The sequence below is a fragment of the Brienomyrus brachyistius genome, unplaced genomic scaffold, assembly GCF_023856365.1.
Source record: "Brienomyrus brachyistius isolate T26 unplaced genomic scaffold, BBRACH_0.4 scaffold36, whole genome shotgun sequence".
NCBI classification, from domain to species: domain Eukaryota; kingdom Metazoa; phylum Chordata; class Actinopteri; order Osteoglossiformes; family Mormyridae; genus Brienomyrus; species Brienomyrus brachyistius.
In genome coordinates, this window is record NW_026042311.1 from 794433 (window position 1) to 820837 (window position 26405).

The 26405-nt window shown below is 41.5% G+C and overlaps 2 protein-coding genes across 2 annotated transcripts in view; both read left to right on the forward strand.

The window, feature by feature from the left end:
• The window catches only part of LOC125721931 (NACHT, LRR and PYD domains-containing protein 12-like), a 263381-nt gene that overhangs the window by 120522 nt on the left and 116454 nt on the right, over positions 1 to 26405 (forward strand). The gene's annotated exons all lie outside the window — the stretch shown is intronic.
• LOC125721957 (stonustoxin subunit beta-like) lies at positions 1138 to 2237 on the forward strand. The gene is made up of 2 exons (XM_048998196.1): positions 1138 to 1290; positions 1401 to 2237. Exons 1-2 carry the CDS (start codon positions 1269 to 1271, stop codon positions 1931 to 1933), a joined length of 555 nt encoding a protein of 184 aa, XP_048854153.1. The 5' UTR covers positions 1138 to 1268; the 3' UTR covers positions 1934 to 2237.

Below are 26405 nucleotides of genomic sequence, written 5' to 3' on the forward strand. Positions count from 1 at the left end.
AAAGTAGGTAAGTAAGAATTTCAGGTTAGAATTTCATTGTACCTTATACGCATGACACTGCTTTCTTAGAAACTTATACTGCCATTAAATTTTGAAGACGCTGTACAAAGAAGCACACAATAGTGTTCGGAATATTTTTTTCTTGTCTGTGAAAATATACAGCTCTTCTGGACACTCATTCTTAAAAAAATCAGATGCTACTTTAATACGATCTGTACCGTTAGTAAAGACAATGTTCCGTGACAAAACGTGACCATACTGCCACACCAATTTCTGGTGGCACTGCACGTCGCGCATGCGTCTTGTTATCCTCATGTAAGTGCACAGACGAAGCCGAAATCAACACAGAAAACACGTGGCGGCCAGACTGGTACCTCTCCGCGCGCGTACAGGCGGACGTGTTTGTATAGACTTTTATGATGCATTTTACTCCTCCGTGGACGACCGCCTGCCGCACTACAAATTTGTCTTTAAACGCCAACATAGATGATTTTGATGAGGATTGGGGTAGTTTGCAAACCCTACAGCCAATTTGCAAGGTAATAAAACTGTTACATACATATAAATGCGTATGCATATGTGTGCAGACTTGTCCCAAATTGAAAATCTCACGCCAGCCAGTTGATCAAAGTTGGCAGCCCCGTGAACTGCCGCTCTGAATTTGTAAAACGTAGGGAAACATACACAGACCTCGCGGCTGTGGTACGTGTGCAGGGAATATCAGAATTACTACTAATACTTAAATAGGACACGTGCGCATGTGCAAAGTACACAGCTTGACCAGAGAAATATGAACGTTTCCATGTACGCATACGCGGTGTAATACGCGAGTGCTGCGCTTTGCGGAGAACCAGCCTAGATGCGTCCGCGTTGGGAGCGTCGCGTCGGCGCGCTGCTGGAGAGAGGTGTGTGTCCAAAGTGGATTAAAAGTTCATATTGTGACCTAAAGACAAACTCACTTTTAGTGGTAATCTTTGTTGTGTAATTTTATGGTTAATATGTTTGATGAATGCTGTTTGTAATTTTATTTACCTGTAATTAAGCCTATTAGTTTAACTCGCGCGTCATTTCGGCGCGTCTTCCCACCGGCGTCGCGCGGGCGACCAACATTTCCTGAGGTAATTCACATATTTGACTTTTTATATTTTATGTATCGTACAGAATAATAGAGCGCAGGCTAAAGTGCAGTTCGGCCCCAGCGAGTCTCTCAGCGCGGCGTGTCTCACAGCGCAGGGGGCAGCCGGAGCGCCGCAGACTCGGGCGGCTACATGAGTATATTGGGAATAAAATGTGTGTATTGGAGCGAGTTCTGTGTTAGTGAGTGTGTGAGGTGTGACAGTGATAATGATGGAGATGCTGGGCTTCGTCATGGGATTAATGGCTCTTCCTCCTGCCTACAGACTCCTGCCAGCTGACGCTGGACCCCAACACAGCACACAGATTCCTGTCTCTGTCAGGGGGGAACAGGAAGCTGACACTGGGGGCAAAGCAGCCATATCCTGATCATCCAGAGAGATTTGACAGATGGAGCCAAGTTCTATGCAGAGAGAGTCTGACTGGTCGCTGTTACTGGGAGGCTGAGTGGGATGGAGATGGAGCCCTGATAGGAGTGACTTATAAAGGGATCAGGAGGAAAGGAGGGAGTTATGACTGTGTGTTTGGAGTCAATGACAAGTCATGGAGTCTGTGCTGTAATACTGACAGTTACTCTGTCCTGCACAATAATAAACAGACTCTCATACCCATAGAGCCCTCAGGTCCCCGCAGAGTAGGAGTGTATCTGGACTGGGGGGCTGGTGCTCTGTCCTTCTACAGAGTCTCCTCTGATGGACTGACCCCCCTGCACAGATTCACCTCCTCATTCACTGAGTCCCTCTATCCAGGGTTTGGGGTTTATCCAAACTCCTCCGTGTCGCTGTGCATGCTGGGATAGCTCACTGTGTGCTGGAGGAATCATTTTTACCGTATCAGAGTCTCACATGTCGCTGCTTCTCCGTGGCAAAAAGGTAAAATCTCTGCTTTATAACCAGTATAACCCTTTTTACTCTGTCTGAAGTGTGATGTATGTTAATAATTGGGTTCTGTAAGCTGAACAAACATGTAGAATGACTGTTTTTCTCTGACTTATGTTCTATGTTGGCTGTAAATGCACCAAAACTGCCTAAACAAATTCATAGTACATGCAGTTGTACCAATGGAGTGAATTCTGATTCTGAATAAAATAAAATGTAATGAAATCTAAGCCTGATGAGTGGGGGGAGCTTTTCCCCTCCCCTCTATATGTATATTTTATATTTCGGTCTATATATTGTATTTGCTACCTGTACACTGACAATAAAGGCTTCCTATTCTATCCCATTAATGTCCCGGTTCCGCGCTGCCCAGAACGTAACTGAGTAACAGACTTAATCCGCGCTCTCTGCTCACTGAGCGCAGCAGCCTGATATCGCAGCGGCGACGCTTTGGCCAGCAGGGGGCGGCAGACGGCAGACAGTTTATTAACTCAAAACCTACAGCGGTCCTGAGGTAACTTAGTAAAGATAATAATATAATCAAATTAATCATGTATTAACTAAGTAAACATAAATAACATAAAATCTTAATAAGTCACGTTAGTACAACAACAACAGAAAGGCACCTGATCATCAATGAAGTAGTGTAGGTGATTACCAATTACCAGAAAAAAAACACATAAATCCTGTTTCATTAGGAATCCTGAGATATATACAGTACTGTGCAAAAGTCTTAGGGAGTCATAGGAAATGTTTAAAGCTATTTATCTGGGTAGCAAATTTATATTTTCTCAGTATGAAAAAGAAAATTTAATATTAGAACATGTGCAAATTATGAGCAGGGGCGCCGCTAAGGGGGGGAAAGTTGGGACAATTCTAAGGGCCCACGCCCTTTAGGGGCCCCCAGAGATCTGAATGGGTGTGGTAGGGGGGCCCAACCTCATATTTTGTCATAGGGCCCAAAATTGCTAGCGGCGCCCCTGATTATGAGTAAAACAAAAAAAACTAAAAGGAATTTCTTATGTTCTCCAAAAAGTTACTGATATCTTGTTGGATGGCTAGATGAACACCAATATGGTTCCTAAACCTCTCCTCAGGTTCACCTCGGCCATTTCATGTATTTGTTAAATTTCACGACCAGCTCACTTAATTAATTAATGAAACTAGTTTTATAAAGTCACTGAGGTACTGATTAGCTATATGAGGTGAGCTAGTGGTCATGTCAAAAAATACATGAGTATATTGAAAATACTGCCAATACTGGGATGACTTTAGGAGAGATTTTGAAACGGTTAAGGGCAAACAGTTTGACAGACATAATATCATAGGTTTAAATCAACATGGAGATCATTTTAAAAGTTTATGTGACTGCCTAATATATATATATATATATATATATATATATATATATATATATATATATATATATATATATATATATATATATATATGTGTGCAGTTATATATATATTGCCAGCCCACAGCTGTTTCTGCTCCCATTGCATTAATATGGAAGCTATCTGCTTGTGTTGATGTTTCGCCTGATATTTCAGGTGATATTTCAGGATGCAGGCGGGTGGACTGGGTGGTATTACTGTTATAGTGGGGTTTGCTGGATAGATGGACGATTCACAGTTTATATTCCATGAAAGTCCACATATGTCATTCCATTCACCCTATTCATGTACACCATCGCAGTGGCCGGCGTCCAGGCAGGATGTTCACCAGCACTTTTCAGTCTCTTAATGCATGTTACAGTGAGCAGCTGCCATTCTGCGAAAGTCTGGCTTCCCTCTTGGGGACATGATGAACAGAACAACGTGTGAAAGACAGTGAACTAAAGTGATGTGTGGCGGAAAAGTAACACTGCACATCACTCTGAACACACCATCCCCACTGTCAAATATGGTGGTGGCAGCATCATGCTCTGGGGGTGCTTCTCTTCAGCAGGGACAGGGAAGCTGGTCAGAGCTGATGGGAAGATGGATGGAGCCAGATACAGGGCAATCTTGGAAGTAAACCTCTTGGAGTCTGCAAAAGACTTGAGACTGGGGCGCAGGTTCACCTTCCAGCAGGAAAACAACCCTAAACATAAAGCCAGGGCAACCATGGAATGGTTTAAAACAAAACATATATCCATGTGTTAGAATAGCCCAGTCAAAGTCCAGATCTAAATCCAATCGAGAATCTGTGGCAAGATCTGAAAACTGCTGTTCACAAATGCTGTCCACCTAATCTGACTGTACTGGAGCTGTTTTGCAAAGAAGAATGGGCAAGGATTTCAGTCTCTAGATGTGCAAAGCTGGTAAAGACAAACCCTAAAAGACTGGCAGCTGTAGTTGCAGCAAAAGGTGGAATTCCAATAAAATTGATTCATGTTTCTGGCTGTAATGTGACAAAATGTGGAAAAGTTCAAAGGGGCCGAATACTTTTGCAAGCCACTGTAAACCACAGGCATCACCCTAACGGTAAGAAGTGTGATCCGCTTACGACTGACACGCAGTAGAGACAGGATCCCATCCAACACGGGACCCACTATAGGCTCACACAGAAATAAAGGAGAAAAACACCAGCTGCCTTTTCCAAGCTGTTTACATTCCTGCGCTTCCTCATGGTGACAGTAACAGCCCGTGTCACATGACCACTGTCATGTCCTACCCATCACACCTGCCTGACCCTCCTGTCTCCTCACTAGCGTGACCCTGATGATTCATGCCTGTTGCTTGTTGCCCCTCGTTAGTCTTAGCATTTAAGTATCTATTTGTCTCGTCAGCCCCAGTCCGGTCATTGATGTTAAACCTTCCTGCTGCCTGTGACCTTCCCGGTTGCCAGTCCTCCCATTTGTGATCCCTCACAATCCTCTTTGTTTCCAGTCTCAGCCCATCTAGTTCAGCAAACCCCCTTTTTGTTTCGCTACCAAGGATGCAGAGATGAGAGTCTTTTACCAAGCTTACAGTGTCCAGAGTGGATGAGCATGACCACAGTGAGAAGAGGATCTGATGGATGGAGGACCTAAGTACCATAATCTTAGTAACGCATGAGCAGAATTGGACCATAAGAGGAACTGGCCGGCTCCATCTCACACATGGTACGTGGGTGTAGAAGTTACTCAAAACCATATGGCTGAAATCCTCCACATGTGCATTTTGAATGTATTGGGCATCATGTCCTGTTTTAACCATGAGAATCCAGTGAGGGGCGGCTCAGTGGGTAACAGGGCTGCCTTGCAGCTGCAGTGTTGAATGTTTCCATCCTTCTCCTATGCTGTCTGTGTGGCGTTTGTTTGCTCTCTTTATCCCACATGGGTTTCTTCCTGCAGCGACTCTGACAGGCATCTGTAAATTGCCCAGAGTCTATGACTGTGAGTGTGCCTTGTGATTAAATGGCATTCTATCCATGGTGGACCCCAGCTTTGTACCCTGTGTTTCCTGTAATTGGCTCTGGGATACCCTTGTGATAAGTGTTTGGAAGATGGATGCATCACATCTTAGTACTTGTGACGATCTGTCCCGTCTCCTCCTGATTGGGCCAGCAGAGGTCACTAATGGCCCTCCGTAACTCTCCTAATTCTCCCCAGCTGTATCCCATCATTGACGTTCTCCACCCTGGTCTGTTAGCCTCCTACACCTCTCTCCCGTCGGTGATTACTGTGTATAAATGTTCCTGCTCTCATGGTTCCTCAGCTCCGTCATCATTCTTCCAAGTGTTGTTTGCTGTATTCCCTTAATAAAGCCTGTGTCTTTCCCAGAGCTACTGCATCTGAGTCGTCCTTAACCCAGATTATATTACTCATCACATAGAATATCCATTTACATTTAACCCCATGGACACTAAGCTTTTCTCCCAGGGGTCTAAGGTAAGAGAGACCAATTGGACCAATTCGTCCAGATAAATACATTTGTAAAAGAAGTAGTGAATACATTTCCAATCAATTCCTATTACACATTGATGTTATAATCAGAAGCCACATTATGAAATGGAATATATCCAAACAGCATTTTAATCTGACCAGTAGGGTATGCTGTTGTACCACTTGTAGAAACACTTTTGCATTTACCAGACTTGTTTACCCAAAGTGACTTACAGCAGTGGGAAGGGTTATGTTTTATGCATATTCTTGGGGGATTTTAACCCATGACCAATGCATCATAAATGCAACACTCTACTTGTTCAGCTAGAGAATCTCTATGAAAAAAGTCTTAATGACTTGAAGTAATCAGCTCCTAATGCCAGGTAGCTGAAAACACAATGAGGTTCTTCCTCAATGTGATGCTGCCCAACCCAGCAGACGGGAATCTGATGAATCAGACACGCCTGCCAGTGTCCAGTTTAACCTTTGGGGTCCGTGGACTCAATGGCCAATTAAAGATGGCAGACAGCTGTCCACATGGCCCCGATTGATACTGTTGTATATACATTTATACTTACTTACATTTTACTTATTTATCAGAAGCTTTTATCAAAACGACATACAAATGAGGAAGCAGATTGACACTGTATGGTGCTGGGCGTCGCCCCGGTATGCAAAGTGCTTGGAAAGATTAAAAGCGACAAAACATTGTATCAAAGATCGAGTCCAAGTGCAACAATTATTAAAAATAATACTTAACAATATCAGTAACAGAGCTCAGCACCAGCATGTATGGGCCCTCAGGACCTGTGATGATGAGCACAAAAACACCAACGCAAATCCCCAAACTGCACAATATTGTGTTTTGAGTGAAACCTCAATGAGTCTTTAGGTCCATGATACTGTAACAATTTCGAGGAACTTTTGCGCTACATGCAATTCCCAAAGCGCACCACTAGATGGCGGCTTCCTACCGTGAGCTGAAACAGCCGCCGTAGGAGTGATGCGCGGCAAGTTTCCCCAGCCACCAACTAGTGATGGGATTTATGGCTCTTTGAGGGGATCCGGATCTTGGCGATCCGTTCCTTTCAAAGAGCCGTTCAAAAGAACGTCAAAAGAACGGCTCTTTTGGCTCTTTTTAAATATTTAGTCAGTTTTAAGAAGCCAGCTTGGGGGCATCTCAGTTTATCCTGGAAATAATCACTGGGAGGAATGATGAGGTGAGATTTATAGTTAAATAATTAAAACTCAGATATCACACACCAATATCTGAGTTTGAATTATTCTGAAATATTGATTATTACCTCATTTGTCATGTGTGGACTATATTCCATAGGGCTGCACAACATCCCTCTGCTTAGACAGTGACATCACTATTTTGGATTTACCTTTAGTACAAAGTGTGTGTATGTGTAAAGCTACGTTGACTTATGTTATTCATACAATATCTACTCACAAATAAACACAAACAAACAAAAACAAAGCCGGCTGCAATGCATTTCTGTGCAAAACAGCTTTTACTACAAACACTTCCACACAAGAACATTGTTATCACGGCAGCGTGCACAAGTAATGGCTCCGCTCCTACTCAATGACAGAGGCATGCAGGGTTTATTTCCACTGGATACTCACGTGAAGGATGCGTGCACAGCTATCATCATGCTGTTAGGCAGTAGCACCCCTGCGCTGGGTGCGCCCCTCCCCCTATAACTGTTCTGTCTCGCCGAGGAGCTAATTTTTGTGCATCTGTGTGAAACACGCTTAGGAAAAAAAGAACGACAGAAAGAACGGCTCCCCCCAGCCGCGACTCGGCTCCCATCGTTCATGTTTATGAGCCGTTCAAAAGAATCGGTTCGTTCGCGGACGTCACAACTCTACCGCCAACCGGCGTGCACCGGGGCTGCGTCTGGGTCAGGCTTTTGCCTGCTGCTTTCCTCCAGCTTATTTTCTTGTGTAACTTGGTGCTGGGCTCCTCGCCATATAAACAAACTCAGCCTAGCAAACATTAAGAAATCTGGATGCTATGAAAGGATCGTCTACCATACTCCCATATTCCACTCTGCTTTCATCCGATTGTCTTTGGTTTGTGCTGCTGGGAACCATTATCGCTGTCCTTTTATTTTGCTGCAAACGTAATCGTATGATCACATTATATCGCGACGTCCCTTGTCCCCACCCACGTTTTGTTGAAACTGCATGAAGGTCAGACCCACTTTTGTACCGTTTGAAACACATGTTGATCATTTTTTCTCCTGCAAAAAAGAGCATTTACTTTTATTTTGGAGATATTTTTTTGCAAAGCGACTTACAATTGAGAAAGCGGCGAGTTGAGCAGCAAACTTAAGGCGGTGTGACTAAGCAGGTTTGGACCCATGAAGCTCAAATTTCACAGTCAAACAATTTAAAATTGTTTCTTTGAGAAGGCAGACGCAGGCAGTCACCGGTGCGTTTGGGGTTAAGGGCCTTAGTCACAGGAGCATAGTGATATAAGCCACTGAGCCAAACGCCAACCCACAGCACTGACCTCTGGCAGAATTCACCTTTACAAGCATGTTTGGCAAATGCCACTAAGTACAAAACTGATGCACTTTTACATAAATAATTGTACTTATCATCAGGGTTCAAGTGTCAGAAGTGCTTCTGCTACTCTTTAGTAAGGTTGCAAATTCCATCTGTCCATCCATCCATCTTCTGTAGCCAGGTATACACACGCACACACACACGCGCACACATACACACGTACACACACTCACACACAGACACACACACACAGGTTTGTATTATATCTTTGTGGGGACTCTCCATTTGTTTCTATGGTGAAAACTCTAATCCCAACAATGACAACCTACCCAGCCCCAACCTTAACCACAAGTAAACAAACAAAATACAAGATTTTAGGTATTTCCAGTTTTGTGATTCTATTCACAGATTTTTTTATGAAATTAAGGTTATGTTTGTGGAGTGTGGGGAGTGAAAATGTCCTTATATGGCAAAAGGTTTTTATCTCATCGTGGGGGACATTTGGTTCCCACAATGTAATACACTGTGTTCACAATTATTAGGCGAGTTGTATTTTTGGGATTAATTTCAATAAAAAACAAATATAGTGTCATCAGTCAGACCAAAATGTTAATAAACCTGAAGCCTGAATGTTATGCAAAGGAAATGTGAGTGTGAACATTATCAGGGGAAAACACATGTGTGCACAACTATTACACAACTATTAGTGTGCAGAATTATTACACAACTATTAGTGTCCACAATTATTATGCAACTAAATGGAAAACCTACATTTTCCCATCTCCCTTGTTTATTATCATCTTTCAAAGTGCGAATAATAAACAAACAACACATAATCTCCAAATAAACATTTCTGACATGAAATATCAATTAGTGAGCAATATAGCCACCTCCTTACGGACGCAGCAGGAAGTGTGAGTGTCCTGCAGGCTGGAGAGAGAGCTGCTGATGACGCGCTCAGCGGTCCGGACCCTTCAGAAGACTGTGCAGACCGCTGAGTGCATCATCGGCAGCTCCCTCCCCAGCCTGCAGGACACTTACACTTCCCGCTGCATCCGTAAGGCCACCAGCATTGTGACTGACCGGTACCATCCCACCCACCAACTGTCTACTACCCCTCTTCCATCCGGAAGAAGATTCTGCAGCATCAGGAGCAGGTCTGCACGACTGTGCAATAGCTTCTTCCCCCAAGCAGTCCGGCTGCTGAACAGCAATAAGTCTTCCATTCATGGAATCTGGTATTTTCTTGATCTGTTGACGATAAACTTTTTGTGCAGCAGCAACCACAGCCTGCCAGACACTGTTCAGAGAGCTGTACAACAACAACAACAACAAATTTATTTTTATATAGCGCATTATCACAACATTACATTGTCTCAAAGCGCTTTACAGTATCCCCACCCAAAGCCCCCAGTGAGTAAGCCATAGGCGACAGTGGCAAGGAAAAACTCCCTAGAAGGAAGAAACCTTGAGAGGGACCAGACTCAAAGGGGGAGCCCATCCTCCAGGGGCCGGCAGGGATAGTCAAATAGAGAGAGGAGAGCAAGGAAGATGATAAACCAATGCCGAAGCCGAGTCTTCTTCCAATTGCCAGGCAACCAGAGGTAAGGCAGCGGGTCATACATGGAAGATCAGAACGGCGAGCTGGATGCAGGGACGTCACTGGTGGTGGTCGGGTGTGCTGGATATCTTGATAGATTGAGGTCTCCAGGCATCACCCCCCAGGAGGAGTAGGGGAAATAAAATGTACAATTAGGCATAGTAGAGGAGGCTATTGGCAGTGCTAAAAGCTAGGTGAGTACAATATGAAGTGCAATCTGCAAGCTCCGGCAGATATGGCTATGGCAGCATCAGTAGGAGGGAGAGGCAAGTGGGAATGCCGGCATGGGGAGTCCCTGAAATGTCAGCACTCCAGTTCCACAAGAGATTGCAAAGCTAGAGTGACAGCACTGACAATCCAGTTCATCCAAAGCCAATGGCACCGATCCCCACCCAGCTCTACACCTCACACTACAGGTCTGACTGGGAGTGAAGAGTTAGCTAGGGCTAGAACTAGTGTCCCTATACGCTAAACTAAACAGGTGTGTTTTTAGTCTGGACTTGAATATTGAGAGTGAACCTGAAACCCGCACATCCGGTGGAAGACCATTCCACAGCTGAGGAGCTTTGTAGGAGAAAGCTCTGCAGCCTGCCGTAGCTCTTTCTACCCTAGGCACTAACAGATATCCCATGGCTTGAGAGCGAAGCAAGCATGGAGGGTTGTATGTGGTCAGCAGTTCACTAAGGTATTCTGGTGCAAGGCCAGCTGTACTGCTTTCCTTCACTGTAAATCTCCCGTTTAAGCAGGGCCCACAAGTTCTCAATAGGGATTATGTCAGGTGATTATGTCATTATTCTGTCATCCTTAAGGCCTTTACTGGCTAGCCATGCAGTGGAGTACTTCGATGCATGCGATGGAGCATTGTCCTGCGTAAAAATCATGGTCCTCCTGAAAGATGCTGACTTTATCCTGTACTGCTGCTTGAAGAAAGTGTCTTCTAAAAACTGACAGTAGGTTTGGGAGTTGAATTTGAATACATCTTGACATTTTCTGGGAAAGTAGAGTGTACCCTTGGGGAGGTGGGCTCCGGCTGGGCTTAAGATACGGTTTCATTAATGAGACTCACACGGTCAGAAGGTTTGAGGTAAACGAGTCTCACTGGCTGTTTCTGAAGGTGGGACCCCCCCCCCCAATAAAAATCTCACATCTTCCCATTAAAATAATAATTGTAACTCTCCACTATGATTATTCATGTTACAAAGTCCAACTGATGGCACTACTTTGAGGAGAGTTCTTCATCTTCTACCTGTGTGTTGGTAGAATAGTGATTCAGAACTTGGGCCTGTGATCTGAAGCAGGCGGGTGTTTGCCGTTGTACCTTTGAGGGAGGTTCCTCACTGAATTAATCTTGTTTGTATAAACCTTCAGCAGCGAGAGTAGTAACTATTGTAGTGAGATGGAGCTGGAGGGTGCGATCTCTTCAGGTATCGTGATTTTGTTAAATTGATTGATTAATTGTTGTGGCCAGCGTGCGTATATAAGATCCAGTTGTAGTTGTCTGTTGGACCGCCCTGTAACCAGTGACGCGACTCTCCATGTGCCAGTATCTCCTTTTTCAAAGTTGTGGGTATATCCATCGCTGCAGTTTGCGAGGGCTTGGTAATCTAGCTGCTTGCAGTTGTTCCCGTTTTAAGGTTGCCTTTTAATACCGCTTGTAATCAGTCAGTGGATGGCGATTTGGTGGAGTGTCCCGGACCGGCGTGAGCCAGGCAGCCGGCGGGATACTGAGCCACTACAATTGCTGCTGTTTTGTCCTGCTGTGTTTTCTGCTTTTGTTTCATTTTTTATTTTGTTTTCGGGTTTCCTGTTTAATTAGTATTAAGTATTTATGTGTTTTGTTTAGTTTGTTGTACGTAAACCGTGGGGCGCCGTTGGGGAGGCTTGGTGTTGCGTGGTGAGGATCTGGTTTGGGGGGGTGTTCATGGTCTTCACGTCCCCCGGGCGGTGATTACGAATCTGTGTCCTTTTATATCGGAGTGGGTTGCAAAATCCTGTACTTAATTCTCTGGGTGAATTTCCCAGAGTGGCGTAGTCGGGTTTCCGTTTCTGTGTCCCTCGCTGCTTCCTCCCTAACCGCCACAGATTTGACGCAGTCGGCAGGATTTCACCAGTATATGGTGGAGATGTGACTCCCTGATCGCTCCCTGGGAAGGTTAGGTGAGATTTTTTTGTTTTTTTATTTTTTGGTGTTTAATGTGTATTAGTGGAAAGGCAAAGTAAAACAGCAGCATTTGTTTCTCAGGAGTCGGTACTATTTTGAGTAAATTTTGTTTGCTGGGCTTTGTGTATCCTGTCTAGTTTTATCCTCTGTTGCCATTATGGACAATAATGTTGTCACAAAGCTAAACATTGGGTGATCATCTAAGACAGAATTCCATGGCACAGCATAGGCCTTTATTGTGGATCGTAGCCTGAGGTCGAAGAAAAATGAGAAGCCAGGCAGACTGTATTCTTTTTGAATGTCCTGGAATGTGCGCACAACATTCGCATCAAACGTATTATAAAATGTGAAAACCCCCTTGAATGACCAGGGGGGACAAACAAAAGCTTTATAGTCTGACAGAAAGTGGAAATTGTTCCATAAAGGAGATTGTTGACCTATTACTTTTTCGGCGTTGTACCATGCAGCTAAGGTGGATGAAAAGATACAACCAAGTTTGTGTCGTGATTTACGAAGACCTACCCCGGGGAAAGGTAAGTCCTGGAGTCCGTGGGGATGCACTATAGCCGATTCAATACCTCTCCACGACACTACACTGCCTGCGTCTGTCCAAGTGCGCATAGCCCTAATTTGAAATGCCCAATGCTAGAGCTTAAAATCAGGAAGGGCGAGGCCACCGTCTGATTTGGTGCGCTGTAAAACTGAGAAGCGTTTCCTGGGTTGTCTGCCGTTCCAAATTAATTTGGATACAATGGAATTCAAATCTTCAAAATAATTTGGAGGTGGTACACATGGAATCATAAAAGACCAAAAGATAAGTGAGTAAAATATTCATTTTGATTGAACGGCATCTTCAGCTAGAGAAAGACGTGGAGACAAAAGGCTGGAGGAGATAAAGACAGCGCAGAAAGAAGATGACGTATGCAGACAAGTGACAAACCACTGTTTCACAGAATGGCCAGAGAGATGTAAGTTAGATCCAGACATTAAACCATACTGGCAGCGCACAATGGATTTTCACCTTGTTCACGACCTTCTCATGAAGGGAGAAGGACTTGTGATACCTCCCCCCTTGAGAGCGGATGTTCTTCAGCGTCTGCATGAAGGCTATCAGGGAATTACAAAATGCCGAGCCAGAGCTACACTGTCAGTATGGTGGCCCGGTATCACAGCACAGATTAGCCAGATGGTGGACAGCTGGGTCCTAAATGGCCAGATCTGCAAGTTTTTCGCAAGCAGGATGAGGAGAGAAGGCATCAGCAGGCAAAACACTACAACCGCAGACTCCGCTCCAGACCTCTCGCAGAACTGACATCTGGTCAGACAGTTTGGATTAGCACAGAAGGGACTGCTGGGAGTCGTCAGACCTGCAGATACTCCTAGACCATATGTTGTAGAGACTGTAAAGTTCATCTTTGGCCTACAGGGACTGTTATTAGGTCAAGTTGACTGGAAAACCACCTGACAGAATGGACTTGTGAACAAAGAGGGAAGTTCAGTAGAAGAGAGAGAGAAAGAGAGAAGGAGGTTGTTGATAGCAGTAATAGAAATTAATGTCAAAAGGTACACAGCACATTTGACTTAAGCTAAAAGAAGGAGGTGTAATAATAGGACTACTGTTCCCTTAATGCTCTATTCCCCACATTGCTTTTGTGCCTTGTATGCAGTATTCCGTTGTTGTATTAAACACGATCTAACCATATACTGACAGTCCCATCTGCTCATTATACAGTTTAGTCAGGGTGATGGACTAAATCCCAGCAACTGAGGGGACAGTTAAGTTACTTTGGTTAGTCTTTATTTATTTATTATTTTTTTATTTTGGGTTATTTCTGTATGTTTTTCCCTTTTTTTTAATTTTCTTTAATTACATTTGGTTGTTTGGAGCCTATTGACACTTGGTAGAGGGATTTAATGGACAATAAAGAATGTGCATCCTATCCTATCCTGTAAGGCCTACAAGTTTGTCTGGTGGCCCACAGGCCAGCAAGTAAAGGCAGTTTAAAGTTTATAAAAGTTTAGATGAATGCAAGTATTTTCTGGCTGATCATGTACACGGGACTGATTGCTTCCTAATCGTATAGTTTTTATTGTTTATCGTTTTATATGTTTTATCCTGATTAATTTGCAAGGTATAATGACAGACAGACAATATGTAAAAGAAATGTATGTAAATCAATTTTGAAATTAGCCTAGGGCTGGGCAATATTGTACAATAGTAAAGTTTTTTTTCATATGAAATGATATTAATAATTATTACGATATAATTTTATTCCATATTTTTACTTAAAATTCACATAATTGCGTTTAAAAAGGCAACGTGAAAATTGAGAAACGTGGAAATTGAATTGACTGCAAACTGAAATCTAAATTTAATAAATCATATATATGATATTTGAAAATAGCCTTTGTAGAATTCTATGTGAAGACCCTCTGGGCCAGGCGCCCTGCCGCTCTGCATTGTTTTCTTTGCATGTACAACTTTGTACTCCATAATTTTTATATTTTATCACGAAGCCTGAAGAGCAATATGAACTGTATCATGCTTTAAGTAAATTGTCTCATCCTTTATTAGATTTAAACACAGACACAATCCACAGCAAACTGCACTTACAGCCTTCATCCTGCTCTTCAGTCTCTGAGGTGCTGCATCTAAATGGGGACTCGTCAAAAAGCCAAGTGGAGCTGTCATGAATGAAGGCCTTGTTCAAGCTTCCCCTGCCTGACAGCAGGTTAGTCTCTCATTTGACTAAAGTATATTTAACTTCTACAGAACTTTGTAGGCTCATCTAGGATGGAGAATTTCTGCTGCTGAGCGCGTTAGAAAAGATTCTCAGAGGGAGATACTGTCATGCCCTGCTCGTCGGCTCCTCGTGTGTGCCACGCCCCCGGATCACCCACGTGTTCTTTCCCGATTGTACCCAGCTGTGTCTGATTATTTTCAATCAGTCCTGTGTATTTCAGTCCGTGTCTTACCTGAGTCCTTCGTCCGTCATTGATGTCTGTTGCCGTCCTGTGTTCCCTGCCCCTGATTTCCTGAAAATAAACCCCGTTCGTCCCGAATCCGGCCTGCCTGCTTCCTGATTCCCCGCTTGCCCTCACGATCGCCGCTCTGCCCGCGATCTCCCGTGACTGATACGAGTCCTAGGTGCCTGCTGGGTACATATTCAAGACAGAGTTAGGACCGACGCCAATAATTCTGCACCAGATTAGAGGAAAAAATTGTATCTTACTGAAAATTTAATTCATAGAATTTTACCTTAGACTTGGTCAGCAGCCATGTGGATAAATTTCAGAACTACAGACGGTCTGTGGGTTGGGGGTGACAGGCAGGTTGGCAGGTGGGGGCACGCGGAATGCTCCTGGGGGTGTGGTGGGTGTGCTTATATGATTTACAGGAGCCGAGGCTAACAAAGGCACTAAACTGCACAAACAGCCTCCTGTATGAAGTTTTACATGAAAAGGGGCCATGGGCTTGTTGGCGCTATGTTTCTCAGCAGACTGACTAATACAGCCAACTGGACCATCTACCTCTTCAAAAACATCCATGCAGAGTTTCCTGCCTGTTTCTGACAGCTTTCACTGTTATTCTTTTGCTCCAGTCCTTTGCACTTTTCCAGGTTTTAGTACCTTGACCTTTGCAATCTGGAGGATTGCTACCCTCCAACTAGCTGTTTCGGGTCAAAATGGCCCCATCTGTGTTAATTTGCATCATTAATTACAACATAAATTGATACATTCCAGATTAATTTTTAAGGTCATTTCAACAAAAGCCTGTAATATCATTTTCGACCACCATGTGACACCACAAGCCATTGGAAAACCACTAAGATGTCAATATGAGATTTGGCAGAACTGGAAATATGATGTTAAATGTATCACAGTGCAATTGTTTTAAAAATAAATCACTAACTTTGCACGACTATTTTATGTGTTTTGTCAAATTAAAAACCTGAAGTATTTGAACTTGAACTGATACTGAGCAAAATATTACCTCTTACTTACATGAAGGTTCGCATTATCTATGATGTAGAATAAAAGACACAAGTAAACAATCCATTTCTTTGTTTTAACAATACAAATGTTAAAGTAAGAAAACAAGATAATACAACAATTCAAATTACATATTAGAACAGCAAAATCAGATTGTAATCTGGTAAAACTGCAAAATACAAACATCAGTAAATCAAACAATAATCAAATAACACAAAAATCCAACTATGAATGAACACTGAACAATAACCAATCAAAAACATTGCAAATGCTCTGCACTAGTGTTGTACATGTACATGTGTGTGGTTTGCTGACATAACATATACAAGTAGCACAAAGCCTGGTCGTCTCGCAGACCTTTGTACAGTAATGGCATCTCAGCCTTTTCTCAGGTTGGGGCCTTTGTTCCGGAGCCTGTGCAGCCAAGCTGCCACCAGGACTGGAGGGCTCTGTACCAGGGAGCTTGGGAGGCAGCAAGATAAGAGATGAGCTAACGAAAAACATCTGGTGATCCTGTGCAGGGACGTCACTCGCAGAAAATGGATGCTGATTTGTAAGTGGGGGCTTTTCTCCTCTGTATGCGGGGAACCCCTGTTCAAAGCAATTAACAGGAAACGTCTTCTAACTTAAGGGGTGAACTGCTTCATCTGAGAAAACTAGACTTAGGAAACAGGGAGCATCAGCGACACATCAATAGAGCAGCAAATGTTCCACTGAGGATTAATATATACAGCAGTAAACTGACTGACATCTCATACAGCCATATTGTATCAAATACACAGATACTGAGGATACAACATGAAATGGTCTGGGGGAGGGGAAACATTTCCGCATGTAGGGGGTTGGAGGCATTTAATTATTTACAGAAAATTCCACAGAGCAAATGTAGGAACCTGAGGCCAGTTTAACACAGGTCACTGTCCGTGGTGCTGAAACCTCTGCTTGATGGGCTGGTGCTGAACGAATAGGACGACTGACCAAAGTATCTCACTGTCTGATTCCACTGACTGACACCTTCTCAAGTCAGAGCGGCTGTGTGAGAGAGACCCAATACGGGTTTAACTCTTGTTTCACTGACCTCTTCACGATACTCATATATATAGAATCTTACATGTATGTTTGCAATGCAGGTGTAGTAACAGCATTAGAATCGGTGCTTATGAAAAAGGGCAAATAGGCCTAATCTTTGAAATTTCCATAAGAGATACTGACTTTTATTCTCTGGAATGATTGTTATCTTCTGTCAAATTAAGATGAAGGGCATTAAGACAGGACAGCTGTCCAACGTATCTCAGTATGTGTTTCCACTGACTGACACCTTCACATGTAATGTGACTGTTAACAATGAGGAAAATTTTACAAGTTACTACAGGAAGCAATATTTACATGCCTGTAGCTTTCATTTCTCACCACAGAAAACCCCAAAAAAAAGAAATAAGAAATACATTCATGTTATATCCAATATATCACTTCCTCATTTAAAATCATAAAACATATCTGACTGTTAATCTCTATGTTTTAATAATTTCAATAGCATTGCGTGATTTGCTTATTTTTTTCAAAAGCCACTGTGGAAGCGAAATTTAAAGAAGTTTGGTCCCCTTATAACAGCATTGGGTAAGAGAGCCGAGGGCTGCTGGGATTGTTCTCAATGTCTTGTTGGTGCCGTGTGGGTTGTGCTGCACAAACAGCTTCAAGTTATGAGATAACATGAGCAGATGCCATTACGTCATTAGTGCTACACAAGATATTGTCATGACCTGGCTCAAGGCCATAAGAAAAAGTGGACCAGTGTTAAATCACTGTGACCTGCAGACCTCTTCAGATTGCAAGCCCATTTAAATGGCACAGAGGTACACAATGGGTGGCCTGTATCTGCTTCACTTAATGTGCACCAAAGACCTCATATGAGGACCACAAGAGCCACCCCAGATTTACCCACCATCATGAGAAAGACTAAGACCAACATGGATCAAATGGCCTATTTGGGTGTACAATCACCCCCAGACCACTCTGACTGGCTTTGGGTTTTTGAGACAATATGAGAAGGGCAGGTGCCCTTTTGCGTGGAATTTTTCCTTCTTCCTCTTTTTGTTTTCTTCAAGTGCCAACAAGAGAAATTAATGACAATGCCAAAGCATCTGTAATTGCAACAATTTTCTAGGAGAAGGGGTGTGTTTTTGACACAAGTGCAGGGGTGCCAATATTTTTGGCCTTGACTGTAATAGTTATTTGTGATTTGTAATAATTATTTAATTTTATCGATCCATCTACCTACCTACACTAAAAAATGTACTGTTGGATGTAATTAATTTTAAGACTAGTAGTTACATGAAATTACTTTCTAAGAGCATTTTATTTTGTAATTCAAATTTTTCTTATTTTTCAAACCAAAAAGTTACAGCACTTCAGCCATTCACATTTATAAAACAATATGACCAATCACTAGTTCAACCTCCCAGCCATTTATCCTTCAAAAACATGGCCCTAGAAACGTTCCCACATTTTCATCATATCTTGTTTCCCATTTAGTCTGTCCAACATTTTTTCATATGAAGCTGCCTTAATCATCTCATCGGTCCATTCCTATATATTGCGGATTATTGAGGATTTCAAATGCCTTAATATTACCCTCATGGCAGTTATGAGTCCCACCATCACAGCCTTAAACTGTTTATTATTCACCTTTGGCAATTCCACTCTGTCTCCTAGCAGACAGAGTCGGGTTTGTGGGGTAAAGTAAAACCTAGCCATTTGTCCAGGAGACCAAGAACTCTACCCCAAAATGGATATACCTGAGAGCACTGCCACAGCATGTGTAAATAAGCCCCCACCTGCCTTATAAAATTCCAACACTGATCAGTATTAATTAGTCCAGTTCTATTTAGTCTAACTAGTGTCCAGTATTATCTGTGTATAATTTTATACTGAATAAATGTACCTTTTACTTCCCTATAATATTTCCCCACTCTAGAAAGTATTCTTGACCATTCATCTTCTTGCCATTGTTTCCATACTTTTTCCTATTTGTATTTCAGGATTGTGCCAAATTGAGGAATATGGCTGCATGTCATGTGATACTTTAAGCTTCTTATGTATTTTGATCCATATATTCCTCAAAAAAGATATTATCGGGTTTGTGTTTCTTATATTGTCCCCCCATTGTGACAGAATGTGCAGAGGTTGAAATAGTGAAGCCAAATTGCTCTCGATAGCTATCCAGTCCACATCAGAATTCACATTCTTCCAGTGATAGTAGAGTTTGGCTATTTCAAATGACATGCTATATAATCTAACATCTGGCAATCCTAGACCTCCCTTGTCTCTGGGCGAAGTAATTTTAATCCTATAGGTTTTTTCTTTCCCTACAAAAATCTTTTACTATACTCTCGTACTGTTCAAATATCCTTTCCGGAATATTAAATGGAAGCATCATAGAGAGATAATTAACTTGAGGCACCACAACCATTTTAGTAACATTAACTTTCCCCCCATGAGGATAATTTCAATGCTTTCCATTTGTCCATATTAGGTTTAATTTTGTTCAATGAGGGTTCAAAATTCTGAATTATTATTTTGTCAATATATAAACAGATTTAAATTTCATGTTTATAGTTCAATTTTATGTTATATAAACAAAATAATTTTAATACAGTGCATTTTTTTATTAATTCAACAGCACCCATGTTCAATCCACTTAAGTTTGGAAGGTGTATTGGAAGGTAACGCAGATATTTCTTAAGTGGGCATCCAGAGATATCGTCCCCCCTCCAAGCACCCCTTTTCTCCACTAGTTCTGTATGGAGCTCGACAGGAGGAATTGAGAGGTAGAGAAAGGGGTTAGTCTCACACATAATGTAATACAAAATAAAGAGTAAATACAAGTGCCATGAAGCAGAATTGAGCTCCAGCAGGCCTCGACTTACAGTAAAGGAATTGTAAGGCAGACATGCTAACAAAACAGCTTTACATTCCCAATTCCAAACCATTAATGGGCAACCTTAGAGTGACAACGGCTAAAAAAAACCTTAGCTATAAGCAGGAATGAAACGTTGTGAAAAGCCAAGACTCCACATGAACATGTTCTCCCCTTGCAGAGTCAGATCACGCATTTGAAGTGTTCCCAAGTGTTTGTGTGTTTTAGGTTCCTGTTAGTGAGGGGTCCTTTGCCGTTCTGTCTGACATCCAACAGAAAGTCCACTGTGTCTCTGCAACTTAAGCTGAGTCAGTGTAAGTGTGTGGCTCAGTAGCTCAAGTATTTGGGCTTGTAATCCAAAGTTTGCTGGTTTAAATCCAGCTTCAGATGGATAACTGTATGTTTATGGGCCATTGAGTTATGAAAAATAATCAATGTAGTGAATCACTATATTCTCAAATTACTTCTTGTACTTTTATGAACAACACCGTTTATTAAACAAACAAATCTGCATTGGCAGAATGAAGAATTAAGAATTAAATGAAAATAAACTATCATTTAAGAAACTGTGGAAAACTGAATTTACAATATTTGTAAATTGAAGGAAGAGTCCATTAACGTAATGGAAAATGTGCTGGTAATTTTCTGCCAGTACATTTTCCATTTTTTGGTGGATTTTTTTTTTACAGTGTATGACATGCTTGAATTCACTGAGCTCAAGCGTATGTGAAAATTAATATATTTACATCTAGTATGTTTTATGGCTTCACTGTATTTCCCACTGCAATGATCAGTTTCATCTAACTGGTGATGTTAAAGGCAGAGCTGAAATTTAGTTTAGTCATGACCTCAAAATTTAATTGAGTAGGTATTCTGTACAACCAGACGGAACTGCTGGTTGGGCTGGTCATCACCTGCATTTTCTAAGTGAGGTCTAAATGTAAAGTTTCAAATTGCACAATATATATTAATCTGTTTTTAATGTTTTTACAAAATATTTTTTATGTGTTTGCATCTTATATTTTGTATAATGGGCTTGTACATTTGATTCTTCCTTGATTTCGGTGTAATGAAGTGTAACTAGTGAAAAAGAGAGAAGCTTTTGGGAAGCATCATTGAACTTATTGTCCAGAGTCACTTGGGTGACAATTAAGGTCAATATAAATCACCTATTACCCACTGTAACCCTTTGTATTCCCCCGCACACTCTGTTAACAAAATAAGAGGGTTGAAGTCAAATCAGGTTAAAAATGTAAATTTGATCCTCCGCCTATCGCGGAAGATGCGTTCCAGACCCATCAGCGATAGGTGAAAATCCACGATACAGAAAGACCATATACATTTTTTTTAGGTTTAAGCCTGAACATACCCCTCCCACATGCTTTAAACACATGTAAACTCATTAAAACAACACATATATCTGTATGTCGGGCTAAGGATATGAGTGACATAATAATAATAATAAAAATAAATAATAATATGTAATATATATATATATACACACACACAACTTTCTCTCTATATATGTAATGGAATATATAAAAATAAAAACATATATGGCTCTTACATATTCTTTTCATACTTCTTCATGTAGCATACTGTTGATTCATTCAAGCCATAATGGCGAACACCGTCCGCATAACGCTTTCCTTCCCGAAGCACATCCAGAAGTTTTACCTTCTCCTGAATGGTCAACGTCTTCCATCGTAGGGCTTAGAACAAAACGAAAACAATTGGACCACAAACAATGTACGGGATACGCAGAGAATTGTGAGGCGTCGGAGGAAAATCCGCGATATAGTGGGGGAATCGCTGTAATGTGAAATCTGCCAATCCTGGTTTTCAGCACCATGGACAGAAGCCTGTCGTTTATAGGGACCTATTATGCCCATTTTCACTGTTCATAATTGGATTTTTATCTTCTGCTAGAATAGATTCACCCTTTTAATAGGTGATATCCTAGAATCCAATATATTATTGCAGGGCTGTTTTCATTTGATGTTAACTAAATGTGATATATTTATTTTAACTTTTGATATCTCGTCCTTTTCCCCTTATCTGATAAGAGCCGCTGTCTGCTGAGACAAGCTGGTGTGTTTTTACTGCTCATTGAAAAGTGGGTGGTGCGGACATTGTGTATTACATCACACTCTGAGACAGTCACTGATTGGTGGGCTCTGAGGGGGCGGTGTGACCTGAAAATCATCTATCAATCAACCCAGGATGGGGGGCCAGCCCATCGCAGGGCACACTCACACACCATTCACTCACACATGCTCTCCTACGGGCAATTTAGCAAGTCCAATTAGCCTCAGCATGTCTTTGGAATGTGGGGGGAAACCGAAGTACCCAGGGGAAACCCCACGACGACATGGGGAGAACATGCAAACTCCACACACATGTGACCCATGCCGAGACTCGAACCTGGAACCCAGAGGTGTGAGGCAACAGTGCTAACCACTGTACCGCTCCTGAAAATCATGAACTATTTGAAGTATTGAAGTATGAAGTATTTTTGAAATCTTTATGAAATTTTTATATTTATTAAATCAAAACATTGGGCAGTATACATGTTATAGCTACTTATTAATGAATAAGCAATATAATAAGATTCAATTTTGCTTTCACTACTTAAAGCGCCAGAACAACGTATTTGAAAAATTCAACAGCAATATCTCTTACCAGAAATCAGGAACAGGTTAAGAAAATCCACAGACTTCGTCGCGAGCAGTTTAATATACGAACTATTTCCTTCTACCCGACTCCACACACCAATAATATCACTGCGCAGCAGATATCGCCAGGGAGCTCGCGCTTGTGTCTAATGCGCAGAGATACGAGTAGTGTACTTCGATAGAAGCCCGACATTTCTACGGCTGATATTTCCAAACCTGAACAACTCCCAGCAGAACTTTGATGAATAGATAGCATTAAGGCCCCTCTAAAATATCTTTTTATATCCCCCCCCCCCCCCAATTTATGTAGTACTGCTCATAGTATTCTCAACAAAAACTAATCATGCTAGTATCCCGTCAGTGTCACAGGCTAGTAAACATGTTATGTATCTTATTTGACCGTACCGCAAATTTTTTTACCTGCGAAATGTGGTTCCCTGTTTTCTAGTTTTAACATTCCTCATGTTGTTGCAGTTTCGAAAATAGTCGGTTCACTAAGTCATATCTATGAATCCTCTATTTCACAATTACCGCGCCAACATCGCGTATCGGCATACAGGGTTTCAAATCTATGGCGGTGCTGCCTACGCTACTACCAGTCACATGACACAGGAGCTACCGTATACCCGCCAATCGGGAGCCGGCTAGATCAACCACGCCCACCCGTCACATAGAGAAGAGTGAGGCGAAAGAAGCGAATCAGTTTAAAAATGTCACCATCAACGCAGTGTTCAGTAGTCTGAAGATATTTTACTTTAAGCAAGGCACAAAATAAAGTTGTAGTATTTGTAATAAAATTTGAAGATTAGCCATCCCCAAGGAGCTGACAGGAAAGCCAGGTACAGGTTTAGTCCTCCTTAATCAGCTTGTCGGTTACTAAATGTCGGCAAATAAGCTTGCCTTTTTCTGTGATTTTTTTTTCAAATTGACACTTAACGAAGTAATCTGAGACCTGAGATATAACATTGGCAACGATGGTCATTTTTACAATCATAGATTTTAACATTGAGGACGTGTGTCTCATGTCATTTTCACATAGAGGGAGTTTAATTGTTTTTATCTGTGTCTGTGTGTCAACATATGTCTATTTAGTTATGTCACTCAAATGTATGATTAGTATTGACATTTCCGTAGACTACTATGTTGTAATAAAACTGCATGGTCCTCTGGGAGTTGGGCAATAGAACGGAATTGTAAAGTATCAATAAGAAACACTATTAATGAAGTAGCCGCCCTAACCTTTTACTTTGTATGAAGTGTGCATACAAAACACAAATAATGCAGTTGTACTGTTATGTATATAATTTAAAAGGTATACTTGCCAGCAAAAGATTGAGTTAATAAAATTAAATGAAAAATATTAAGACCCCTTGTCATTCATAGTATTATATACTTCTAAATTTTACAAAGTCTTTTTTTCTCTCATATATTTAAGTTTTTGAAATTGATAATCTGGAAAACTGCTGCCTGGGATCCACTATCCATTCTTGACTCTTGGAATAGGAATTGAAGTCGAATCAAACAGCCTTACAGCACCCTCTTGTGACATACAGTAATACGGAAAACAGAACAATTACTAACTGAACGCAACATCCCCCCTTTACTTATGTATTCTTCTTCCTGCAGCAACACTGTATTCTATAAAAGACACGCCTTACCTGTAACATTTCTTCCTTTAAGGTCACTACACCCCAGACAAAACAATAATGTAAGTTCAACAAAAAACATTGTGCTTGTGCCTTCCTATAACTGCACAACCATTTCACTATGAACTGCCTGTTTTGCTTCCAACAGAAATCAATTACAATTAGAAATGTTTTAAAACATTTGTACATCTTACTTTGAAAAACTTTCATGTTACGTCTTAAAACATTTGTGTAACTAAAAAACTATGGTCAAGTTATATTGCCAAAAAAACCTCATCTGATAAATTTGTACAATTTGTGCAACATGTTTGAAAAATAAACAATGTACAACTATATTCAAGTTAGATTAACAACAACACATTTGATAAATGCATACATTTTGAACAACACCTGTAAATGTTACATCTTTCAAAAAACTTTCATGTAACATTTTAAAACATCTGTACATCTTTGAAAAACTTTCATGTTACATTTTAAAACATTTGTACATCTTACTTTGAAAAACTTTCATGTTATATTTTAAAACATCTGTACATCTTACTTTGAAAAACTTTCATGTTACGTCTTAAAACATTTGTGTAACTAAAAAATTAGGGTCAAGTTATATTACCAAAAAAACTTCATCTGATAAATTTATATAATTTGTGCAACATGTTTGAAAAATAAACAATGTACAACTATGTTCAAGTTAGATTAAGAACAACACATTTGATAAATGCATACATTTGGTATAACATCTGTAAAATGTTACACTACTTGATAATGGTTGTCCGTTCTTCCCCATTGCTAGCATTCCGATCTTTTGCTCACCCCACACATGGATATTACATTACAAGTTTTTTCAACGCTTGCATCTCCTTATGCCCCCGACTATCCTTGAACAGCGTGTGGAAGAAATCCCCCTTTTCTTCAAACATCCGCATCCAAGTCACGAACGGTATTCTCAGCCCAAAACAGTCGCATTTAGGCCGCTGACATATATTCAGCATTCTGTCCCCAAGCTCCCCGGTCGCGTCCCACTTTATAAAGGTCCTCCGATCTTTACCTTCGTCAGGATTTTTAAACTGCATGGCCATATTGTAGATGTTCCCCCGATTGCCATGGTTGGTGGTCACTTTCATCATCGGGACGCTGATAGACTTCAAGTTTTCCCATTCATCTTCAGAGAAACTCAGTAGATGCGGGTCGTCTTTCGCGGGGTCTGTGCCGTCTACGGCGATCTGAAACATGTGCAGTTCCTCCTCATCGTAGTCAAAGAGCCAGATCAGTTTATCCCCGTTGGGCATCTCGCAGGTACAGATGTAGCCGCTTGAATTTTCCCCTCCCAGCCGGCTGCCTGCCGGTTGCCTGCCAAAAGCCAGCCAAAGGGACTGACCCCCCTCCTTATGGGGGTGAGCCTAAATTCTCGTCTAAACCCGCCCATTTATTCACTTGCAGGGTGTTACCATGAGATGGCGCTTTCTTTACAAAAACACATTTTAGTTGTGGTCACAAGTTTACATACAACAGGTATCAACCAGAATCTTTTGGTAGCCATTAGCAAGCCTCTGGCATAATTCTGGCTGAATATTTGACCACTCTTCTTTGCAGAATTTCTAGTTCATTTAAACTAGTTGGGTTCCAGGCACAGACCTGGCTTTTCAGCATAACCCACAACTGTTTTGAAGCTTGGCATCCTGATCAGGAGTGACAATTTATATAAGAACATAAGAAATGTATAAACGAGAGGAGGCCATTCAGCCCATCAAGCTCATTTGAGGAGAACTGTAATAGCTCAGCAACTAATAGCTAACTATTTTGTTGTTCTAATATTCATTTATTGTATTGTATTATTCCTGTAATATAATGTGATTGCACATTTTATACTTCAACGTTTAATCTGTTGCATGTTATAAACTGTGAAAAGGCTGGTATTGTGTGTTTTCTTACAGTTTTTTTTCAATTGCTAAGACAGTGCCATAGATTCTACTCTGTCTCTTCACATACATGTTCCATCATTGGCATTGCTCTGGAGAAATATCTTGGCATACAG